Genomic DNA, 18,920 nt, shown 5'->3' with positions numbered 1-18,920 from the left:
GAGTGTAAAACTAGTTGATAACATTACCTGATTGTAGAAAGGTGGTTGGTAAATTAGCTGTTATCCGATAGCTGTTTAGTATAGTTTATTTTTCTCAAAAACTTAATTGAAAAAGTTATTTAGAGTATTTTTTGAATTTTAACATTTTAAAGTTACAAAAAAAACTAATTAACCAAACACTTATATTGAATTTTTAATCAAATCAAACAATTAATAGTGATCAAATAAATTAAAATTAATTGATAAACAGACTATTTTACCAAACTGGGATTAACGGCCCAGCCCAATATCACTATAAAGTCAAGTATCGTTTCCGAATACCCGCCAATATAAATACAAAAATTTCTTACATTTTCAAATTATTACTGCACAGCTCTCTCTAGCAAAACGGTTTGAAGATCACCACCACCGTCCACCTGGGAGATTTGAGCGAGAGAAGGAGATGAGAAAGCGATCCACGACTACGAGGAAGTCCATGGCGGAGGACTATCTGAAGACGCCGCCGATTGCGGCAGTGGCGAGCCCTAACTTATCCGTCAGCAAGTCTCCGATGCCATTCCAGTTCAAGTTCAGTGCGTTCGATGCTACTTCACTGACGCCACCGCCATCGTCGAAGAAGAGACGTGCGGGAGTGAGCTCTAAGCCGATGCGGCTTTCTAAGTCACCTGTGTCGATAAAAAGTTACAAGACGATAGCCGATCTTAGGAGCTTTGCGTCTTCCGGACTGGACTCCATCAAGCGCCAGCTCGATTGCTCGCACTCGGAGATTCTCAAGGACATTGAGGCCTCTCATTCTCGTTTTTACAAGCGGCTCAAGGTCTCTCCCTCTCTATCTCTCTGTATGTATATGTATTCAATTTAGATATATGAATGCTCTCACTGCGCGCACTCGTAAGTCGTAAGTGCAGATATTAATATGAAATAAAATTCATTTCATGGATTGAAATTTTTATTTGTTTACGTTTGTGAGTTTTAGTTGTATAATGGCAGCAGACCTAGATATGCTATTATTAAATGTGTTGTGGCTCTAGGCTTTTCTGTTTTTGTTTTTCTACTCGCTTAGTTTGATAGTTTTGTGTTTGGTCACTTTTCAACTTTCAACAATAGTACTTTCTCAGATTGATTGCTCCATATATGATTCTCCTTATGCAAGGTGATGAATGTGGTAACACAATTGATGGACTTACAGTTAAGGCTATTTGAAGGCATGCTTGATGTGTCTGAAATGTCTGATTAATGGTGGAAGGTAGTTTTGGGATGACTCATCCTTGAGGTTTTTGTTTATTTGTGTAAGAGGCGGTGAAGCAATTAAGTTTATGAAACTTGGTTGTTGTTTAGTTCAGTGTTTTTTTTTTTTTTTTTTTTTAACACATTGATGTTCTGGCAGGAATGCCATAAAATCAGGTTGCATGTGTTGAGTACATCTTAGAATTGCTCAGTATGGTGTTCAAAAAGTTGTTCCTAGAACCAATCTGTGTACATTGTTCAATGTGGTTAATATAATTTGTCTTGATTTATGTGAATTCTATGAGTGATAAACTTGAGTATCTCATTGCTTTGTTGTTGTTTATATTAACAGTTACTTAAGCACAATGCATATCTTATTCCCTGAAATTAATTAAAAGGATTTCTTATGTTGGTATTAGGTGATGCTTATTCTCATTGGTGATGGGTCTGTACCAAAATTTCTTTCACACCATGCTGAAGCTGATTTCATTATTATATTATTGAATCTATTCTCATTTTAGAAGACTTTTAATCATATGCATTGGTTGGTTACTCAATACTCAGTCAGTAGCTAATGCCAGTAATATAAATAGTCTTGGAAAATTGGGAGTTCTTGTAAAAGTTAACTTGGAGTAAATAAAGTATTCTCATACTTAGAAGATTATTAATCAGTGCCTTTGCCTTCTAAAGGTATAAATAATAAGCAGACTCGTACACAGAAGTGCAAAGTTTCTATGATGCAATATGCACTTGGATCTATGTAGTCATAATGTTGTGGTGAGAAGCATGCTGCTAAATTGAAGTTCATGGGTATGCTGTGGCAGTCACTTATCTCCAGTGCATGACTTTGATGCTTTGCAATTACACAATCTGTAATCATAGTATAGTTCATGATTACAACACAATAAACATCAAGACAGTGATGTGTAACTTCAAAATAGAAATGCATGATTTAAAGTTCACTGTAGAAAATATTGGATCTTCCTTAGTACAGTGTCAATACAATAGCATTTCTCTGGTTGCTGAAATTTTATGATTCATCTGTCTGATCATATTACACTTGCTTTCTTATTAGTGAACATTTTTCAATATGGAGAAAAGGGTAAACTTAGATTGGTAATTAAGTTGGAAACATTGAGATTCTTATATGTCTAATTTGATTTGGACATTTAAACAGATCCAGACACAAGCTTGTGAAAAAACGGCAGATGAAGCAGAGAGGGAACATAAGAAAATGTCTGAGAGGATCAATGAAGGTCGTGAGGCTATGAAGGTCAGTCTTCCACTCATCATTATCCGCTATTTCCACTTGAAAGAGAACTATCTAGGTTTCTTCTTGTGCTTAAGCCATTGCCACTTCATTTGGTTGTTAATTTTCAGGCTTCATATACTGAATTCATGGCAGAAGTGCACACCAATGCATCTCGCTGTGAGTTCCTAACAGTGTTACTATTCTATTCTTAGGCTTGGTTTTAGTTGTTCATATGAGATTATTGAAGTTGATAACATGTTTTGTAGTTCACTGTTACTGGCAAAGTAATTTTTTCATGGAACACGCTGCTAACTAATAACTATACAGAGTTACAGACCATGCTTTTTTGCTTTGAAATTCCTATACACGTACACAAATCCTCTGTTGCAGTATTTCAATACTATGCCCTGTGGGCTATTGATTTGTGTCTTTTATTTTTTATTTTTAATAATAGAACTAGTGAGGAACATAAATGCTTGACTGATTAGTTGATTACGTATTTTCCTCTAAACCTTTTGCTTATGAATTTCAGTCTGCAAAACATCCATCCCTCAGCTTGTGCAATCGGCAGAGAAAGCCATTGACTCTCTTAGGAGCCGCTATGGTGTCCCATCAAACCTGGCAGGAAATATGCAAATTTAGGTTAGGATTTGTGCTGCTTAATTGCTGGATGCTATTACAAACTCCTTGTTGAACATATCACAGAATTTTACTTCACGTTTCATTACCGGTTCATTTTACTAATCATTTGCAGGGATATAGAGAACATCAGGTGCAACTATTCAGGCAGCAGTACAAATTTTAGTACATAAGGTACACGGAGTATATATTTTACCAGCACATTCTTACTTGTGGAACATAGTAGACACTAGACACTTGATTTCTGCTGTTTGCATTTTGATGAATGATGACTTGGATAATATTGGAAAGGAATCTACGAATATGGAGTTTTTAGTTTAGTGCAATATACCATATATTACTTAATATGCTAACATTGTGTATCAAAAACTAATTGTTTCAACTTTGAACTTCAATTCATTCAAAAAACTATCTTCATTTAATGTTTTATATGTCATGTGCACATTAGATTATTATCTACAGTTTTAGATAGTCCAACTTGGTTTCACTGACAGTGTTGGTGTGTTAATTGTTAAGTCAGAGGTAAAGTATTTTAAAAATATTTGTTGGAATAGAAAAGAAGTTCTAGAAATATAATGATGGAAAATAAAGAAAATCTATTAAAAAGTATGATTTTATCAAATTTTTCAAAAACCAAGAATTTGTTAAAATTGTAACAAAAAATTTATAAAATATAGAAAGGGGAGCTAGGAGGCTAGGATTAGCTTCTTACTGGTCTCTTCTTTTAACAATGGTAAACATTCCTTAAGAAGTGATGCAAAACTAGAAAAAGAAGGTAGGTATATGAGCATATCATCAAAGTAATCAAATAAAATGCCTTGGAAATTGCGAAAGTCTTGGGGAAGGTTGAATGAATTGAAATAAGACAAGATCACCCAATACTTAAAAAACTTTACACATGATGATGATGGTGATTATGATTAATTCTGGATGGCTTTGTAATCACTTTTCTTGCTTTGCATTTACCCTTTAACTTGTTTGCTTACAACAGTGAACATTCTTAACGTTGTAATTAAGAAAGTCCTAATCTCTCATCTCACATGCTTTTTTATGCTCCTCTCTCTCATTCCCTAAGCTACCTCTTAGATATGTAAAATATAATAGTAATAGTGTATGTGTTTTTGACAAGATAAATCAAGTTTAAAGTAACAAATTTTAGTTATTTGATTGTCAAAGAAACATATTATTTTATTTAATAATCATCACTGAGTATTTAATAAACATAGTTAAACGAAATTTGTTCTAGAAGTATTTTTAATATTTTATTTTTATATGAAATAAGGGTCAAATAGGTCATCGAACTGCACACGATAAAACAATTAGGCCATTGAACTTAAAAAAATCAACAATTAGGTCCCTAAACTAATCAATTTCAAACAATTCTTCCAATTTGAAGGTTTCCAACAGGTCAACAGGTCATCTCCCAAATTAATTATTTTTTTAAAATATAAATTTTAAAAATTAATTATTTTTAAATTAAATTTAAAAAAAAAAACTGGAATCAGTTTTTTTTTTTTTTAAATTTAAATAATTAATTTTTAAAATTTAAATTTTAAAAAATAATTAATTTGGAAGGATGACCTGTTGACCTGTTGGAAACCTTCTAATTGAAAAAATTGTTTGAAATTGATTAGTTTAGGAACCCAATTGTTGGTTTTTTAAGTTCAGTGGCCTAATTATTTTATTGTGTGCAGTTCGATGGCCTATTTGACCCTTATTCCTTTTTATATTATCCTGTGGCCATCCATGTGCATGAGCAATCAAGGAATGTTTTTCTTTTCATTAATTCCCCCTTTTTCCTTTTGTCCTTTTTCTTTTTTAAGTTTCCTTTCTTTTTTGTTACTCTCGCATATATGGAATATGTATCCAGTAAGTTAAATCATTTCTGCTAAGTACTTTCTTTGCCCAGAATAACACCCACCCCAAGTATGTAATAAAGTCACTTATTTAAGAATAAAGTCACTTGTTTAAGAATGTAGATTTTCGAGAACAAATATTAAACAATAAATGCACATTTCTTATTAATTGTTTAAATTTCTAGTCAAAGGTTGTACAGTAGTGTACACCGTATTACTACTGTTTAATTGCAATTATGGTTGGATATACAACAACTGCAATTAAGCTAATTAAGGCAACAATCGAAGCAATGACATAAAGTGAATGGCACACCAGAAAGGTGGCATTTTAGAGCAGTATGGCAGAGTAGTTATATAGACTGGTACATGGTACGTACAACAAGACAGATGGATGGAGTATCAATGTATGACCATATACAGCAACCAATATTACTGTTTTGGTCTCAACGTACGCAACCGGTCGCCTCGCCTCGCTTTATCACATCTCCGCTCAGAACTCATCAGAAAGGCAGCCACAACTGCCCTTCACTCTTGCGACAGACGATGAATCAATGAATGAATGAATGGAGAGATGGAAGAAGCTGCTAAGTTGCTTTTAGACTGTTCCCTTAACAAGATCTTGTCCACTGCTACATCTTTTAGGCAAACAGTTGTTGGCCCTATTGCCTTGTCACATGTGTCTATTCAACGCCTCAACTACAATTATTCTTAATGCTTTGTTTCTTGATATATATATGTTCACATGAAAATTTAAATTTTCAATCTAGGGAAGAAAAAAAAAAGGTTTTTGAATAGTAATGGCATGATATTGAAATTTTAAAAAGAAAGAATTTGAAATCTTGCACTAATAACCAAACTAAAGTAGGTGTATGTCTGACCTAGTGTGCATTACTCAACTAGGGTACAGGTCGCCCCTTTTCAGTCCTGCCGTGAACAGGGCTAGCATTTCTCCTTTGCTTAAAGAGAGGTTAGCATCAAAGGATATAAAGCCAGACACCAAACAGTGGCTTGATTAATGCAAAGAATAAAAAGAGTACAACTGCATTAATACAATCTTTGTATTTTACCTTCCTTGATTGTGAGTTGAATAGTTGATTGGAATCTTGTTCTTAAATAATGTTTCTTTATTGATTGGTGTTCAAAAATTTTATATTGATTTAATTAAAATTGAATCTCTATCACTTGTCAATAACTAAAAAAGAAACAAACAGAATTGAGCAAGTTGTGATGTTGATATGTCAAAACCACTGACATCAACATTAAATTTCAAATTCGACATCATACAATAATACAACACCTTATTCTCAAACAATTTATCATACTTAACACATCTGCCACACAAACACGATTTTAAATTTGAGGGGACGTTTGACCCAAACCCATTGTCCAACGTGGCTTAATAGTGTAACACAATGCATGGAACATATAAGAGGAAGCAGAGAAATTGGCAAATAACAATGCAAAAGATTGGTGGCAACCGACAAGAGCAAGTAACACGCCTGGCTAAAATTTGGAGTATCTCCATCAAATGCAAGCAACACAGTGAAAGGTCACGTCCCGAGGGTCAGTTAAGCAAAGAAGTGTTTGTCTAAGAGTCGTACTATGATTTTGATTATGCCTTTGCTTAATTCCGTAGGTGAGGCAAAACCAATTGTGCCTTCCGATCGAGGGGGGCAATTTTTGAATATGAAACAAGGCTGAGATCTTTGCTTGGTTCCAATTAGGATTTTTTTTTGTGCACTTAGATTCTATTAGGTGCATTAAAATCTAGGAATAACCTTACCATGCACTTTGATTAGACATTTGATTTAACACAATCACACATATTCCTTTTTCTTACTTCAAAATCTTTTTCCTTTCCTTTTAATCCAAGATGTTTGGCTTTTGGCACAACTAATGAGAAGAAAAATAAATCATTTAAAATATGTAGGGTTTATTTATATTGATTTAACCTATTAACGTATAGTGAGCATTCACATACTATATCAATACTATCGACTTGTAAAATAAGGGCACGACATATGACTATGTAATGTATCAATATATTATGTACATTTTTTTGTTTGATAAACTCTTAAAAAATATATTGTACTTAAGAGATAGGGATGAATCAAATCCCTAGTTTTAAAACTTTTCATGATTCGTATCTCCTATCATGATATCGATGCTAGAATTTTAAAACTTTAAATATATGTATAAAATATAAAATATATTTATTTTCTAGTACAAGGTACAATGATATATATATAATAAAATTGATTAAAAAAAGAAACTATAAACATCATAATTAAGCCTTTTTAATGAATCATTATTACCAACTCAACCAAATCCTCATATAATCATTTCACATTTTGATTTTGGCAAAATCATCCCACATTTTTGATAATGCTCACAATAATGATTTCAGCTTTGGCCATAGAACTATAGAAGCAGGGTTGATATCCACTCCCCTTTCGACACGTGACCACCAGCACCACACGTAACACCTTTGACAGCTGGGCCCATCATGTCTTCACTAATGAAGACCGCACAACACCCTTTTGTCCATTTTGTGATTCCCCCTACCACCGTCCCACCTTCCTTCCCCAACGTACAACCCCTCAATGCGGGGCTTCCCCCCATTGCCCTTACACAAGTACACGCCTTCCGTTATGAGACGGCGTCATCTCCCACTATAAATAGCTCAACACTTGCCCGACTTATTCTCTTTCTTTGTCTCCATTCCCCTCATTTTATCTGTACCATCATCGATACATACAAAACTCCCTGTATCTATATATTCCCACTCCTCATTCCCTCCTCTATATGTATAGAGAGAGATAGAGAGAGAGAGAGAAACGGAGGTTCTGTTTTGCTCCATGTTAACGTAAAACCTGCGGGAGCTGAGAATCCGTTACTTTCCGAAACCGGCGCCGGAGAAACAGCCGGAAGCGTTAGTGCGATTGAAATCGGCGGACAACATTATCTATATATCCGGGTAAATGGATTTGTGGTTTTAGTATGTTAAATGTTGTCTGTTTAGCTAGGTTACGTTCGTTCCTCGGAGATGGTGGCGGAATATTCGAAATGGTCGCTGTCGGGGATGGGAGTGGTGTGAAGGTTTTTGTCTGTTTGTCCGATGAGTGTTCGCTGTCGAGAGTGGACAAAGCGACTACTGCTGCATTCATTGCTTAATAGCGATTTCTCGATTCCTCCTTTCCTTACTGCTACTCGCGTGCGTCCTTTTCGAAGTCTCTCTACTACCTCCCTTCTTCTATATTCTTTGATTCCTTCCACCTTCACGCAGAATAATAACAACGTAGCCGTTTGTTTACAACCTCCGTACGCGATTCCATTAATGGTGTCAGAAGCTACTTGGGACGAGTGCGTGGTTTTTAAAGTAGAAAGATGTGTTTATCCTTTTTTGGGGATTTTATTTTATTTTATTTTCTTCATCAATTATTGATAACTGCAAGGAACGAAGCCTTTATCCTTTCCTCTGCTGCCGTGCCCAGCTCCGATCCTGTTTATATATCATTGTTTATATATCTCACCCCTCTTTTGCTTTTATGATTTCTTTATAGGTTTGGTTTGATGCAAAATCATTATTATTCGATTTCATTTCACGTCTTTTCTTATTTTCTTAAACAACGTAACATTTCTGTTCTGTCTGTCTTTTGTTCAACCACTCTTCCTACTGTTTTGTTTTCTCGTTTAAACTTACTCTGATCTCCTTCCCCACCATTTCACCTATCACGAAATTTGATTCAAATTATTTATAATTTATTGATTTTTATAAAACTTATATATTATTGAGTGAATCTGGAAATATTGTGTTTTGCAGTGGAGATATAAGGGCAGGGCGGGGAGATGTTGACGTGCATCACGTGTAAGCAGAAGATAGAGGATGATGGAGGGGAAGAGGGCCCACGCGCGACGGCCGGAGCGAAGGATTCCGTCAAAAGCTTGACGGCGCAGGTTCTAATCCTACACCCTACCCTACGCTATCATTCAAGCTGCATTGCATGCAATCCTTCACTGCTGCTGCTTCTTCGTCGCTTTTTATCTGCATAATTTCTTTTTCCAATTTCGTGAAATGTCGAACCCGCTTTTTTCTGCGTCTTTGTGGGGTCCAATGCCCTCTTTTGGACCCACCGGATTCGTATATGAGAAAACTAAGTTAATTTGGGTTAATGAGTAATGTTTTAAGTTTGATTTAAGGATATTGATCGGTTTTATGGGGTGTCGGGCCGACTAGGTTGTGGTTCCATGAATGAGAAAGGTGTTGGGCACGCGGGAAGGAGGAGGACCAATGTAAAACCTTTGTGTGGGCACTAATGGTACCTAAGACAGTGACTTCACCATTGTCAAGTACTGTAATATTTTATGATTAAATTGACTTTGACAAATGACAACCTATGGATGTGGGTCCGAACATCTCGGATCATCTGTCTGAGTCATGGGCTCAATATGTTTACATGTTTCATAATTTTATTTCTTTGCTTTCACCCCTGTGGTCCATTCATTATTTTATTTTATTTTTGTCCCATGATCATCATGCAATAATAAGAGAATCATATCACCCCCTCCCTCCACCTTTACCCCTCCTTGCTTTCCCTCTTTTCTTTTACTGTACATGTTTTCATTATTGCTCAAGTTTCGAACCCTATGCTTTTTTTTATTGCTTAATTTTTGTTTACAACTGCTTCATAAAGTCATACATTGTGCTTTATAAATTGTATTTTTTTCTATGTGTACTTTTGACAAAAAATAGTAGTACAAGATAACAAATAACTTGCATACAGTGCCAACTGTCAATGTGAAAATATAACTAATAACGTGTAAACTAGTAACATAGAATGCTAGATAATCTTAGTTGAGTAATGTTAAATGGTGAAAATTCTCGTACATTTTGGTGGAAATGAACACAAGTTCTAGTGACTTTTGAAAATCTTTGTCTAATCTATCACCTGAGAACTAGTTGAGCTGATCATACAGGTAGAATAAGAAAATCCAAGATCTTCATGTTCTATACTAAATTGCTTTATTTTCATGATCCTCTGCTACTGATTAATCCTTGTCTCCCATGTTTGTTGGACCTTCCATTTTCTGATCAAGTAGTTATAAGAAGCTTAATCTGTAGTGGGTGGCTTTGATTATCTGCAGATAAAGGATATTGCATTGAAGGTCTCTGGGGCATATAAATGCAAGTCCAGCACACCCACCAGCACTTACAGGAAAGGGCATAGACCATACCCAGATTTTGATACAATCTCAGAGGGAGTTCCATACCCTTTTCAGCCAGGAAGTTCTAGTTCTACACCAGCTTGGGATTTCACTAGAAATGGTCATCACAGAACCCCTCTGCCTGTCCCGAAATTTGCTTCTGGATTTCTCGGTATGGACTCGATTCCCCAGTCTGGTGAAGTTGTGGTTGAAGATGACAGTGCACCCAAGGAGTGGACAGCTCAGGTGGAGCCCGGTGTTCAGATCACTTTTGTGTCTCTTCCCCGCGGTGGAAATGACCTTAAACGAATCCGTTTCAGGTACAATTTATCCTTAAACATGTTCTGTTAATTGTATAGTCTGCATCTTCTTCTTATGCCATACTAAAGATTTGATTTTCTGGCATGTTGGATTTGAAGCCGGGATATGTTCAACAAATGGCAAGCCCAGAGATGGTGGGGAGAGAATTATGATAGAATTATGGAGCTCTACAATGTCCAGAGATTCAACCAGCAAGCTCTCGACACTCCCTCGCGTTCTGAGGATGGGGTAACTTAAACCACCTCCACCTTGTTAAAATTTGATGATAACTGATAACAGCAAAGAGACAACATGTGTAGTAGAATCTTAACAACCTCGTTGGACTTACCTGTAATGCAGAGAGATTCCTCATATTCTCGGGTTGGGTCTGTGAGGGAGAGCCCCATGATGACTCCTGGACAGAGGAACTACTATAGAGGAACTGGAACTATGGATGCATCAAGAACGACAACTGATTCCAGAGACGAGGCTTCCATTTCCATCAGCAATGCAAGTGACATGGAGTCCGAGTGGGTAGAACAGGATGAGCCCGGGGTGTTCATAACCATCAGACAACTAGCTGATGGGACACGAGAGCTGCGTCGTGTTAGATTCAGGTACATATAATTCCTTACTATCACGATCTGATAGATAATCACAAAACTTGAAAACCATTCTATAAGCTTTTGGTTTAATTCTTACAGCCGAGAACGATTTGGAGAGGTGAACGCAAAGACCTGGTGGGAACAGAACAGGGAGAGAATACAAGCACAATACCTTTAGGAGTAAGACTTAACTGAATTCACCAAGTGGCTGGCAACCTCGTACCTTCAAGTCCAACATAAAATGGAACAGTTTTGTCTGTCAGTACATACATGGAGGGGGCAACACTCTTTGGCTAAGGGTTTTGTGTCTTTTTCTAGTCATTATGCTGTCTAACTGGATATGTAATTACATGATTTTGGAAAATTCTCAGGGCTTGTTTTTATCTTCTCTTTACCTTCCTGGATCATTAGGCTCTTCTGGGTAAACATATTACAGCCTTTTCTTACAACACACTTATGACCAGAATTTGGCAAAAGTATTTTATTAACTCCAACCAGAATTTATTATTAACACTGTCATGGTAAAACATGGCAGGGAACAACCAACGTTGGTAAAACCATTCAGAAAACAAAAACAGAAGCAAAAAAAGGGTTCACAGTCACACCCTAACATAGCCAGGCACTAGAACATAATAACATAAATTGCACCAGAAAACAAGCAAATATAGTAGTGATTCTCGTTCATTCTTCATCGTTCATCCCGCCACTTTCCTCGAGTAAGTTCTTCCTGGAAGCATATCTTGGGAATTGAGGAGCATAGCAGGTGGCCCGTGCCATCCTCCAGCCTTCATAGGTTGAGGTAATGGTTGTTTGAAAGTAGGTCTGCCAGAAGGAACAGTTATGTTCGCCAACTTCTCGTTTGCATTCGAGACTCCATGAGGCTTCACCATAGAACTCGCCACTGTCAATGAAAGCATATCACCAAGTGAATTTGCGGTCATTATAGAAATGGAAGTGAATCATGCAATGCATTATTTAATCCTTCATTTTAGGGGTCATTAGTAACAATGCTAGACATTAAAGGGACAAATGCATTGTTGTTCCAGGAACTAATGCCTAATTGCAACAGTAAATTTCATTTGTGCTATGCAACTTACTTTGAACTTTCTTTGCAGGGGGTAGATATTTCGGTTGTTGCTTCACAAAGTCCTCGGGGGGCTTAACAGGCTTCTTTGGATCCTGTACAGATAATAAGAAAAGAAGAGATCAGATCAAAGACAAGGTTTATCCATTTGTTTGCGAATAAGATGAAATCCAAAATAAACGTACTTGAAAGTTCGTCTCCAATTTTCTTTGTACACCTATATAAAAAGAATAATATGTCAGATTGACCGATTCGTTATGCGTTCAAATGAAGAAAATATTTTTCTCATATGGAGAGAGAGATCCATTAAAGGATGACAATATCAGTTCATCGGGCTCAAAATAGCAGTTCAAACATTCTTCACACATTACCTGAGTTCAAGGGCACATGTGACTTTGCAGAACAAAAGTCACCATAGGACCTAGAATTGGATAGTGTCCCTGAGGACCATTTCTTGGATTTCTGTTCCAATATAGGCTTCGTTCCAGCGGTAGTATACCCAGGGGTATTGCCTGATGAATGTGCTCTGGGGAGGTATGCCTTGGGGCGTAGGGATGGCGGAACATAGAAGCAACTCTGCAATATAAAGTACAATCAAATTTAATAATTTAATTCATTAACTGATCCCATTCTTGCACCTATCGACCTGTAGTTGCTAAATACAAACAAAATAACAAACTAGGGCACTGAAAAGGAAACGACGAGCCACCTGAAAGAAAGGATGCTGAAGGACTTCTACAGCTGTAGGCCTCTTGCAGGGATCCCATGAACAAAGCAACTGCAGGAAAATTAACATATGAAGCGGATAAATTAATAAATTGTGAGCAGAATGATTGAAATGCTGATCCAATACTAGGAATTCAGATCATAGAGACATCAAACATCAGAAAAATTGAACTCCTCACCGTAATGAGATTAATTGCATCCTCACTGGCAGAAGGTATAAGTGCAGAAAGATGTACGCCAACAACCTTTGGGAACTGGTAGCCAATGCTATTAGCAAGTTCAAGTCCATTGGGCCATTCGGTCTTTGTTGGGGTCCCTAATACACAGCAAATTTTGTAGATCTCATCTGCTTCACTGCATCAAAGAACGATAGAATCTATAAGCATCAATCAATGAATATAAAAATAGCAGATGGATACATAAGAAAGTAAGGATTTACTTTGAGCCTGGAAACAGAGGGCGAAGCGTAAGCAGTTCAGCCATTATTGCACCCATTGCCCACATATCTGAAGCAGAACAGACAGTCATACACCAGAGGGAAAATGAAAAGGAAACTAAACTGTTTTCTAAATACATACCAACAGCACAGCCATATGTTGGGGACTGGAGAAGAACTTCAGGGGCCCGATACCAGCGTGTTGAAACATATTCAGTGTATGGTGGTTCAGAATTAATCTCCCGAGCAAGACCAAAATCAGCTATTTTAATGACATCTTTTGAAACCAATAAGTTCTCTGCACAACCACCAAAATTATATGAGCACAGACATTACCACAAATATACAGTTGCATACAACGCATTGGATGAAAAGATAAAGACACTGAAACATTGTAATTGCATGGTAGATGAGTTGGCAAACTATTCATGTACCATTGCTCTTAACCATTCCTCACAGGGTCTAACCAACACTAACACACTGAACAACTTGGCACATAAATAAGTTCTTATTAGTACAAGCACAAAGAAGAAAGAAAATTATAAATCACCGTAACAGTGCATAAATCTCACAAGTAAACAGTATTCTGGGTCAGAGATATTGACGACAACTGTATGGGACATTAACAACTAAGGCATTGACTCAGCCAAAGATGTAAATATTTCTGTAATGTGTTTTCTTCAACTGTTAAAACCAAAACATGGCCCAGTAAAAACTGAAGCGATGTGGATGTTGCAACAGCTAACTATACTAGCTTGGTTTAAGTGTTTAACGAACAGTTTTTAAGCTCCAACAGCATGGTTATATAAGTTAATACACGCACACATTATCAAAATCATAAAGTCAACAAACCACTGCAAATAACTACCTGGTTTAAGGTCACGATGAAAATATCCCCGTTGATGCATGTATGCAAGACCTTGAAATACTTGGAAGCACCAGTTTTTCACTTCACTTTCTGAGAAAAGCTTTGCTCTGTCTTTCATAAGCTGATATAGGTTGCACTCCTGGAAGAAGGTAAAGAGAAGATAAAAACAAGCCCTGAGAATTTAAACAAAATTAAAAAGACACTGTTTATGGCCACCTACCATGTATTCAAACACAAAAAATAAGATGTCATTTTCCCTGATCACTTCCTTTAGCTTCACAATATTTGAATGGCTCATTCTCCTCAAAGACTGCCAAGGAAAATTGAAGTCATTTATGTCTACAATGTAAGGAAAATCCAATAAAAGGCTAAAAGCTAGGAGTAAAAAGGAATTGAATAGTACCTTCACTTCTCTTAAGTTCATACATTCTTCCCATGAAAAATATTTCTTCTTCATTCTTTTTATTGCTACCTGTTCAAATGACAAGGTTAACTTGAGAGGGGAAAACACAAAACCAAATGCTCAACTTTTTTTAAAACCAAAATAACACACACCACTTCACCAGTCTGATTATTTAGTGCTCGCCACACATTTCCAAAAGTACCATTACCAACTTCCTTAATTATCTTGTACCTGCTCCAAGCCATCAGTTGTAAACTAAATCAAGACAAAGCAACAAAAAAAATAGAACTGATGACAGAAGTATAAACTATGAACCAACTGACCTATCCATTTTTTAATTGACCAGCACACAGCACAATTAATTGGAGATGGAGAAGGAAACACACACAGAGGACGTGTATGTTTTTTTTTCCTTTAATAGATGCCTGGAAAAGAGGACTATTATATATAACGACTAGCCTGGCTGGTTCCACAAAATCCACTGTTAATTTTGCATTGTCTTGCACCCAAATCCAGCAAGATTATGATGGAGGAGCTTCACAACCTTATTTATGGCCACATCAAAGACCTCAAAGCAGTGACTTGGAACACTGGGTAGAGAAAACAAGTTCAGGCAAGGACTGTTAATCATCTTGAAATCACCCACAGCCTAACTAAAACATAATGCAGCCCAATGAAACAGGTTTGATTTTCAGCTCAATATATGGTTGATAGTGGCTTCTTAAACAGCAAAACAAGCTCTCCTCACATATACTAGACAACGTTGCTGCTGATTCTTCAGTCAAGGGAACCAGATCACTCCTAACAGGTGCCTTACAATGAGAAGAATATGCATCTAAGAAGTTACAACACTAAACAAGAGTGTATGCAGTCTATTCTTGATGATGTTTAAAAACATCATTTATTTGCTCTCAATTTTTTTTTTTCCTGCAGTAGAGACGAAAGAGAGATCAGATGTAAGAATCATCATGTCTAATACAGAATATGGTTAACAGGAAACATTATAAAACTAACCAATACCTCAAACGATGATGAACTCAACACTTAACAGTAGAATCACAACGGACATAACAAGGGGTGCTGCTTCTCAAATTTAACAAAACATCCAACACCTATCTTAGAAGGAATCTGCATTTGGCCTCGTGTGCAGATCATTCAAGGAAAACTGCTCACTAAGTACAATTGACAAAGGAAACAAGGAAATCTCCAAAGGTGAGAAACCGCCAATCAAGCACTTCCTGGAATGAAAAACCTTGATACTTGTAGCAACTTGACCAAAGGCACATTTGCTCCATGTCCTAAGTAATAATAATCCCTTGGAATTGAAGTCTAACAAGATCTGAAATATCAAGAATCGAGTTATTGAGCTAATCACGTAATCAGCGGGAAATAACCCAGACAATAAACAATTGGTGCAACATGTTCTTCCCCAAAACAACATATATAAAATGATAAAATTCAAAAAAGCAAGGAAAAAAGCTAAGAATGCATTCTCAACCAATCCTAGAATGATTCTCCCCATTAAAACACCATGAATTCAACAAAATTGAAAACCAAATATCAATTTGACAAAATAAGAATCTTTCTCTACCCATATTAATTTATCAAACCTGAAATCAGCATAATAAGAAAATTAAATATCAAAAATAAAAACAGAAACTTGAAAAATGCAGATCAAAGAAAAGATTGAATACCAAAACGTTAAACCCTTAACCGAATTTAAAACAGCAAAATTAATCCCAACAAGCACAACAATCAAAGGAAAAGAAACATCTTATTATGAAAACAATAAAGCATAGACCCAGGGGGTTGGAAAAACAACCAATTCATCCCCCAAATCCAAGAAGCTGAGATTCGACAAGAAAAGCCAGAAATCCGCACACAGACCGGCACAAATCCATAGAAAGATACATAGGGCAAGAGAGATAGAGAGAGAGGGAGAGAAACCTGAGGGGTAAACGGCATAACCTAAGGGAGCCACGGAAGAAGAAATCCGGAGATCTTCTAGTATTCTATCAAAACCCGATCGTTGGTATTGTGAAAAAAATTATAGTATTATTGTTATATATATATATATACATATATATATTTGTGACTACGGAGTATATTTATTTAATATTTGTATCTGACAATACTCCGTATTCATAATCCCGTAACAAAAAGGAGTATATATACGGACATACGTGTTTTTCAGCCGCCGCTTTTGTTCTCATCTTCTGATGATGGGTGGATCAGATCATGTTTGCTTTAAGCATGAAAGATATTTAATTCAACGTAATATTATTGGGGTTTGTATTTTTATATATGTATAGTATGAAAAAGTTAGGTTATATTTAATTTAGATTTTTATAAATTTTGTGTAAAATTATTGGTATTTTTTTTAATATTATTCACTCTATTATAAGGTAATGTATATTTATACTTTCTCCACTACGAGGTTCAATCTTGTGACCTTCTCTCAAGGGAAAATCATAGAAGTGCCATTTAAGCACAAAATGCTTGTAAATTATTGGTATTTAATTCAACCCTAGTCTTTAAAAGTTTGGCGATATTAGATTTTAAAAAAATATTTAAAAATTTATTAATTTTTATAAACTTTATCATATTAAGATTTTGAAGACTTTTTAAATAGCCAATATGAGTGTTTGATTAATTAGTTTTTTCTATAACAGCTTATTGGTTCAAAACGTTAAAATTAAAAAAATTACTCAAAGTAACTTTTTTCGATAAGTTTTTTTGAGAAAGTCATTTTGTATGTAATCAACTAGCAACTATCAGATAACAACTAATTTACCAAACATTTTTTTACAATCATTTAATGTTATCAACTAGTCAAATCCACTAACCTAATCAACCAACAACTATTTATCAAACACTCAAATATCTCATTTATTCATCTAAAAAATTATTAGAAGATTCCTTTTTAATTTCAATTCTCCAATCACCATGGAATGAAGTGGTGCAAATGATGAGAAAGAGTATGGCCATACACATACATACATAATAGGATTGAACATAATGTAATCAGGTTAGGTCAAGATAGAGGTCGGTTAGGAAATGGGAACACAAAAAGGATTAAAAAAAAAAAAAAAAAATACTCATCTATCCCAATGCCCATTATTCCACACCCCAAATTGGGCTGCTTTAAAAATTATTCTCCACATATAATCAAATATTTGTTTTGGCAATTTGGTGTGTGGTGGGAGATGAGGTGTCTTAGCTGGCCGGGGAATGCCACTGTACTGCACCCCATAACAATAGTGCAATTACAAAAAATATGTACGTTTTGCAGACCTTTTCCATGTTAATTTAATCTTATGTGCTTATAACTTGAATGGGAAGCACATTTAACAGTGAATCGTATGTAAATAAAATCAATCAACTAAACAATGCTCATGATCATGAGTTTTTAATTAAATAGAAATAAAAATGAAACTTATGCATCTTTAAATTGAATAAATATTCACCTCTCTTATCTGTATGTCTTAATCACCTCCAGATGATATAGAAACTGGAAAACTTAGAGACTATAAAACTTTTATGACCCCTAGAGTTTGCATGAGTATTTATAGATGTAATGAAAAATCATCTTTCAAGAGGAATGGAAAATCCCCTTTTAGGAATAGAAATCTCTTTGGGAGAAAGAATATAAATCCATTTAAGATTGTGAAACCTCCTGAAACCCATAACCTTTTCCAACATACATCTTTTTAACACTTAATAAACTTAAAATTTAACAGAATGAGATGGAGGGGAATTTCACTCAGTAATTCCGCATTTACACATCACTAATCATCACAGACTCACGGTGAATACCTTATGGAATTATAATCTCTATTATATAAATCAATGTCAGGAAATAATTATGGCCATGTTTGGTAAAATGGCGGTTAGCTGACAATTGTTTGTTGTTAGCTGATTGTGTTAATTAAAAGTTATAAATAGTTGATAACATTAGATGATTGTAGAAAAGTGTTTGGTAAATTAGCTGTTAGCTGATAGCTGTTTGATATAATTTCTTTTCTCAAAAAGCTAATTGAAAAAGTTGCTTGGAGTAGCTTTTTGAATTTTAGCCTTTTGAAATTGCAAAAAGCTAATTAACCAAACATTTCTATTGATATTTCATCTAAATCAAACAATTAATAGTGGTCAAATAAGTTAAAATTGGCCTTTAAGTCAATTTTTTACCAAACAGGGTCTATATCTAATAGTCTCCCACTTGATTCATATAAACGTTAAACCTTTATTATATGAATTAACATTAGGAATAAATTATTTATGACATTCCATCTGCAGAAATTGTATTGTAGACTACCAAT

The 18,920-nt window shown here is 35.5% G+C and overlaps 3 protein-coding genes and 1 long non-coding RNA gene across 5 annotated transcripts; 3 read left to right on the top strand and 1 right to left on the bottom strand.

The window, feature by feature from the left end:
- The first annotated feature begins 28 nt into the window (after window positions 1-28).
- LOC109149682 lies at window positions 29-18,666 on the top strand. The gene is made up of 3 exons (XR_002048990.1): window positions 29-59; window positions 8,538-8,542; window positions 18,597-18,666. It is a non-coding gene; the product is annotated as an uncharacterized LOC109149682 (long non-coding RNA).
- Window positions 356-3,547, top strand: LOC109149681. Its single transcript, XM_019297603.1, has 5 exons — window positions 356-817; window positions 2,405-2,500; window positions 2,608-2,656; window positions 3,012-3,121; window positions 3,234-3,547. The coding sequence occupies exons 1-4, from the start codon at window positions 443-445 to the stop codon at window positions 3,119-3,121; spliced, it is 630 nt and encodes a 209-aa protein (XP_019153148.1). The 5' UTR covers window positions 356-442; the 3' UTR covers window positions 3,234-3,547.
- On the top strand, window positions 7,792-11,469 carry LOC109149680 (protein BREVIS RADIX-like). 2 transcript variants are annotated; one of them, XM_019297601.1, is made up of 6 exons: window positions 7,792-7,951; window positions 8,798-8,931; window positions 10,120-10,499; window positions 10,599-10,728; window positions 10,840-11,096; window positions 11,184-11,469. In XM_019297601.1, the coding sequence occupies exons 2-6, from the start codon at window positions 8,824-8,826 to the stop codon at window positions 11,260-11,262; spliced, it is 954 nt and encodes a 317-aa protein (XP_019153146.1). In that variant the 5' UTR covers window positions 7,792-7,951; window positions 8,798-8,823; the 3' UTR covers window positions 11,263-11,469. The 2 variants fall into 2 exon arrangements, with proteins under 2 accessions (XP_019153146.1, XP_019153147.1); XM_019297602.1 differs by lacking the exon at window positions 7,792-7,951 and adding an exon at window positions 8,525-8,537.
- On the bottom strand, window positions 11,564-16,634 carry LOC109149679 (cyclin-dependent kinase F-4-like). Its single transcript, XM_019297600.1, has 15 exons — window positions 16,549-16,634; window positions 15,622-15,940; window positions 14,925-15,528; window positions 14,754-14,832; window positions 14,602-14,670; window positions 14,419-14,508; window positions 14,199-14,337; window positions 13,473-13,628; window positions 13,334-13,400; window positions 13,074-13,248; window positions 12,878-12,946; window positions 12,540-12,744; window positions 12,354-12,385; window positions 12,182-12,263; window positions 11,564-11,985 (listed from the first exon to the last, which is right to left on the bottom strand). Exons 3-15 carry the CDS (start codon window positions 14,930-14,932, stop codon window positions 11,780-11,782), a joined length of 1,377 nt encoding a protein of 458 aa, XP_019153145.1. The 5' UTR covers window positions 14,933-15,528; window positions 15,622-15,940; window positions 16,549-16,634; the 3' UTR covers window positions 11,564-11,779.
- Window positions 18,667-18,920: the final 254 nt, after the last annotated feature.

This window comes from Ipomoea nil, unplaced genomic scaffold (genome assembly GCF_001879475.1).
Source record: "Ipomoea nil cultivar Tokyo-kokei standard unplaced genomic scaffold, Asagao_1.1 scaffold2159, whole genome shotgun sequence".
Lineage (NCBI taxonomy): Eukaryota > Viridiplantae > Streptophyta > Magnoliopsida > Solanales > Convolvulaceae > Ipomoea > Ipomoea nil.
Note: the sequence above shows the minus strand (reverse complement) of the source record. Positions and strands in the feature narration are given on the sequence as shown.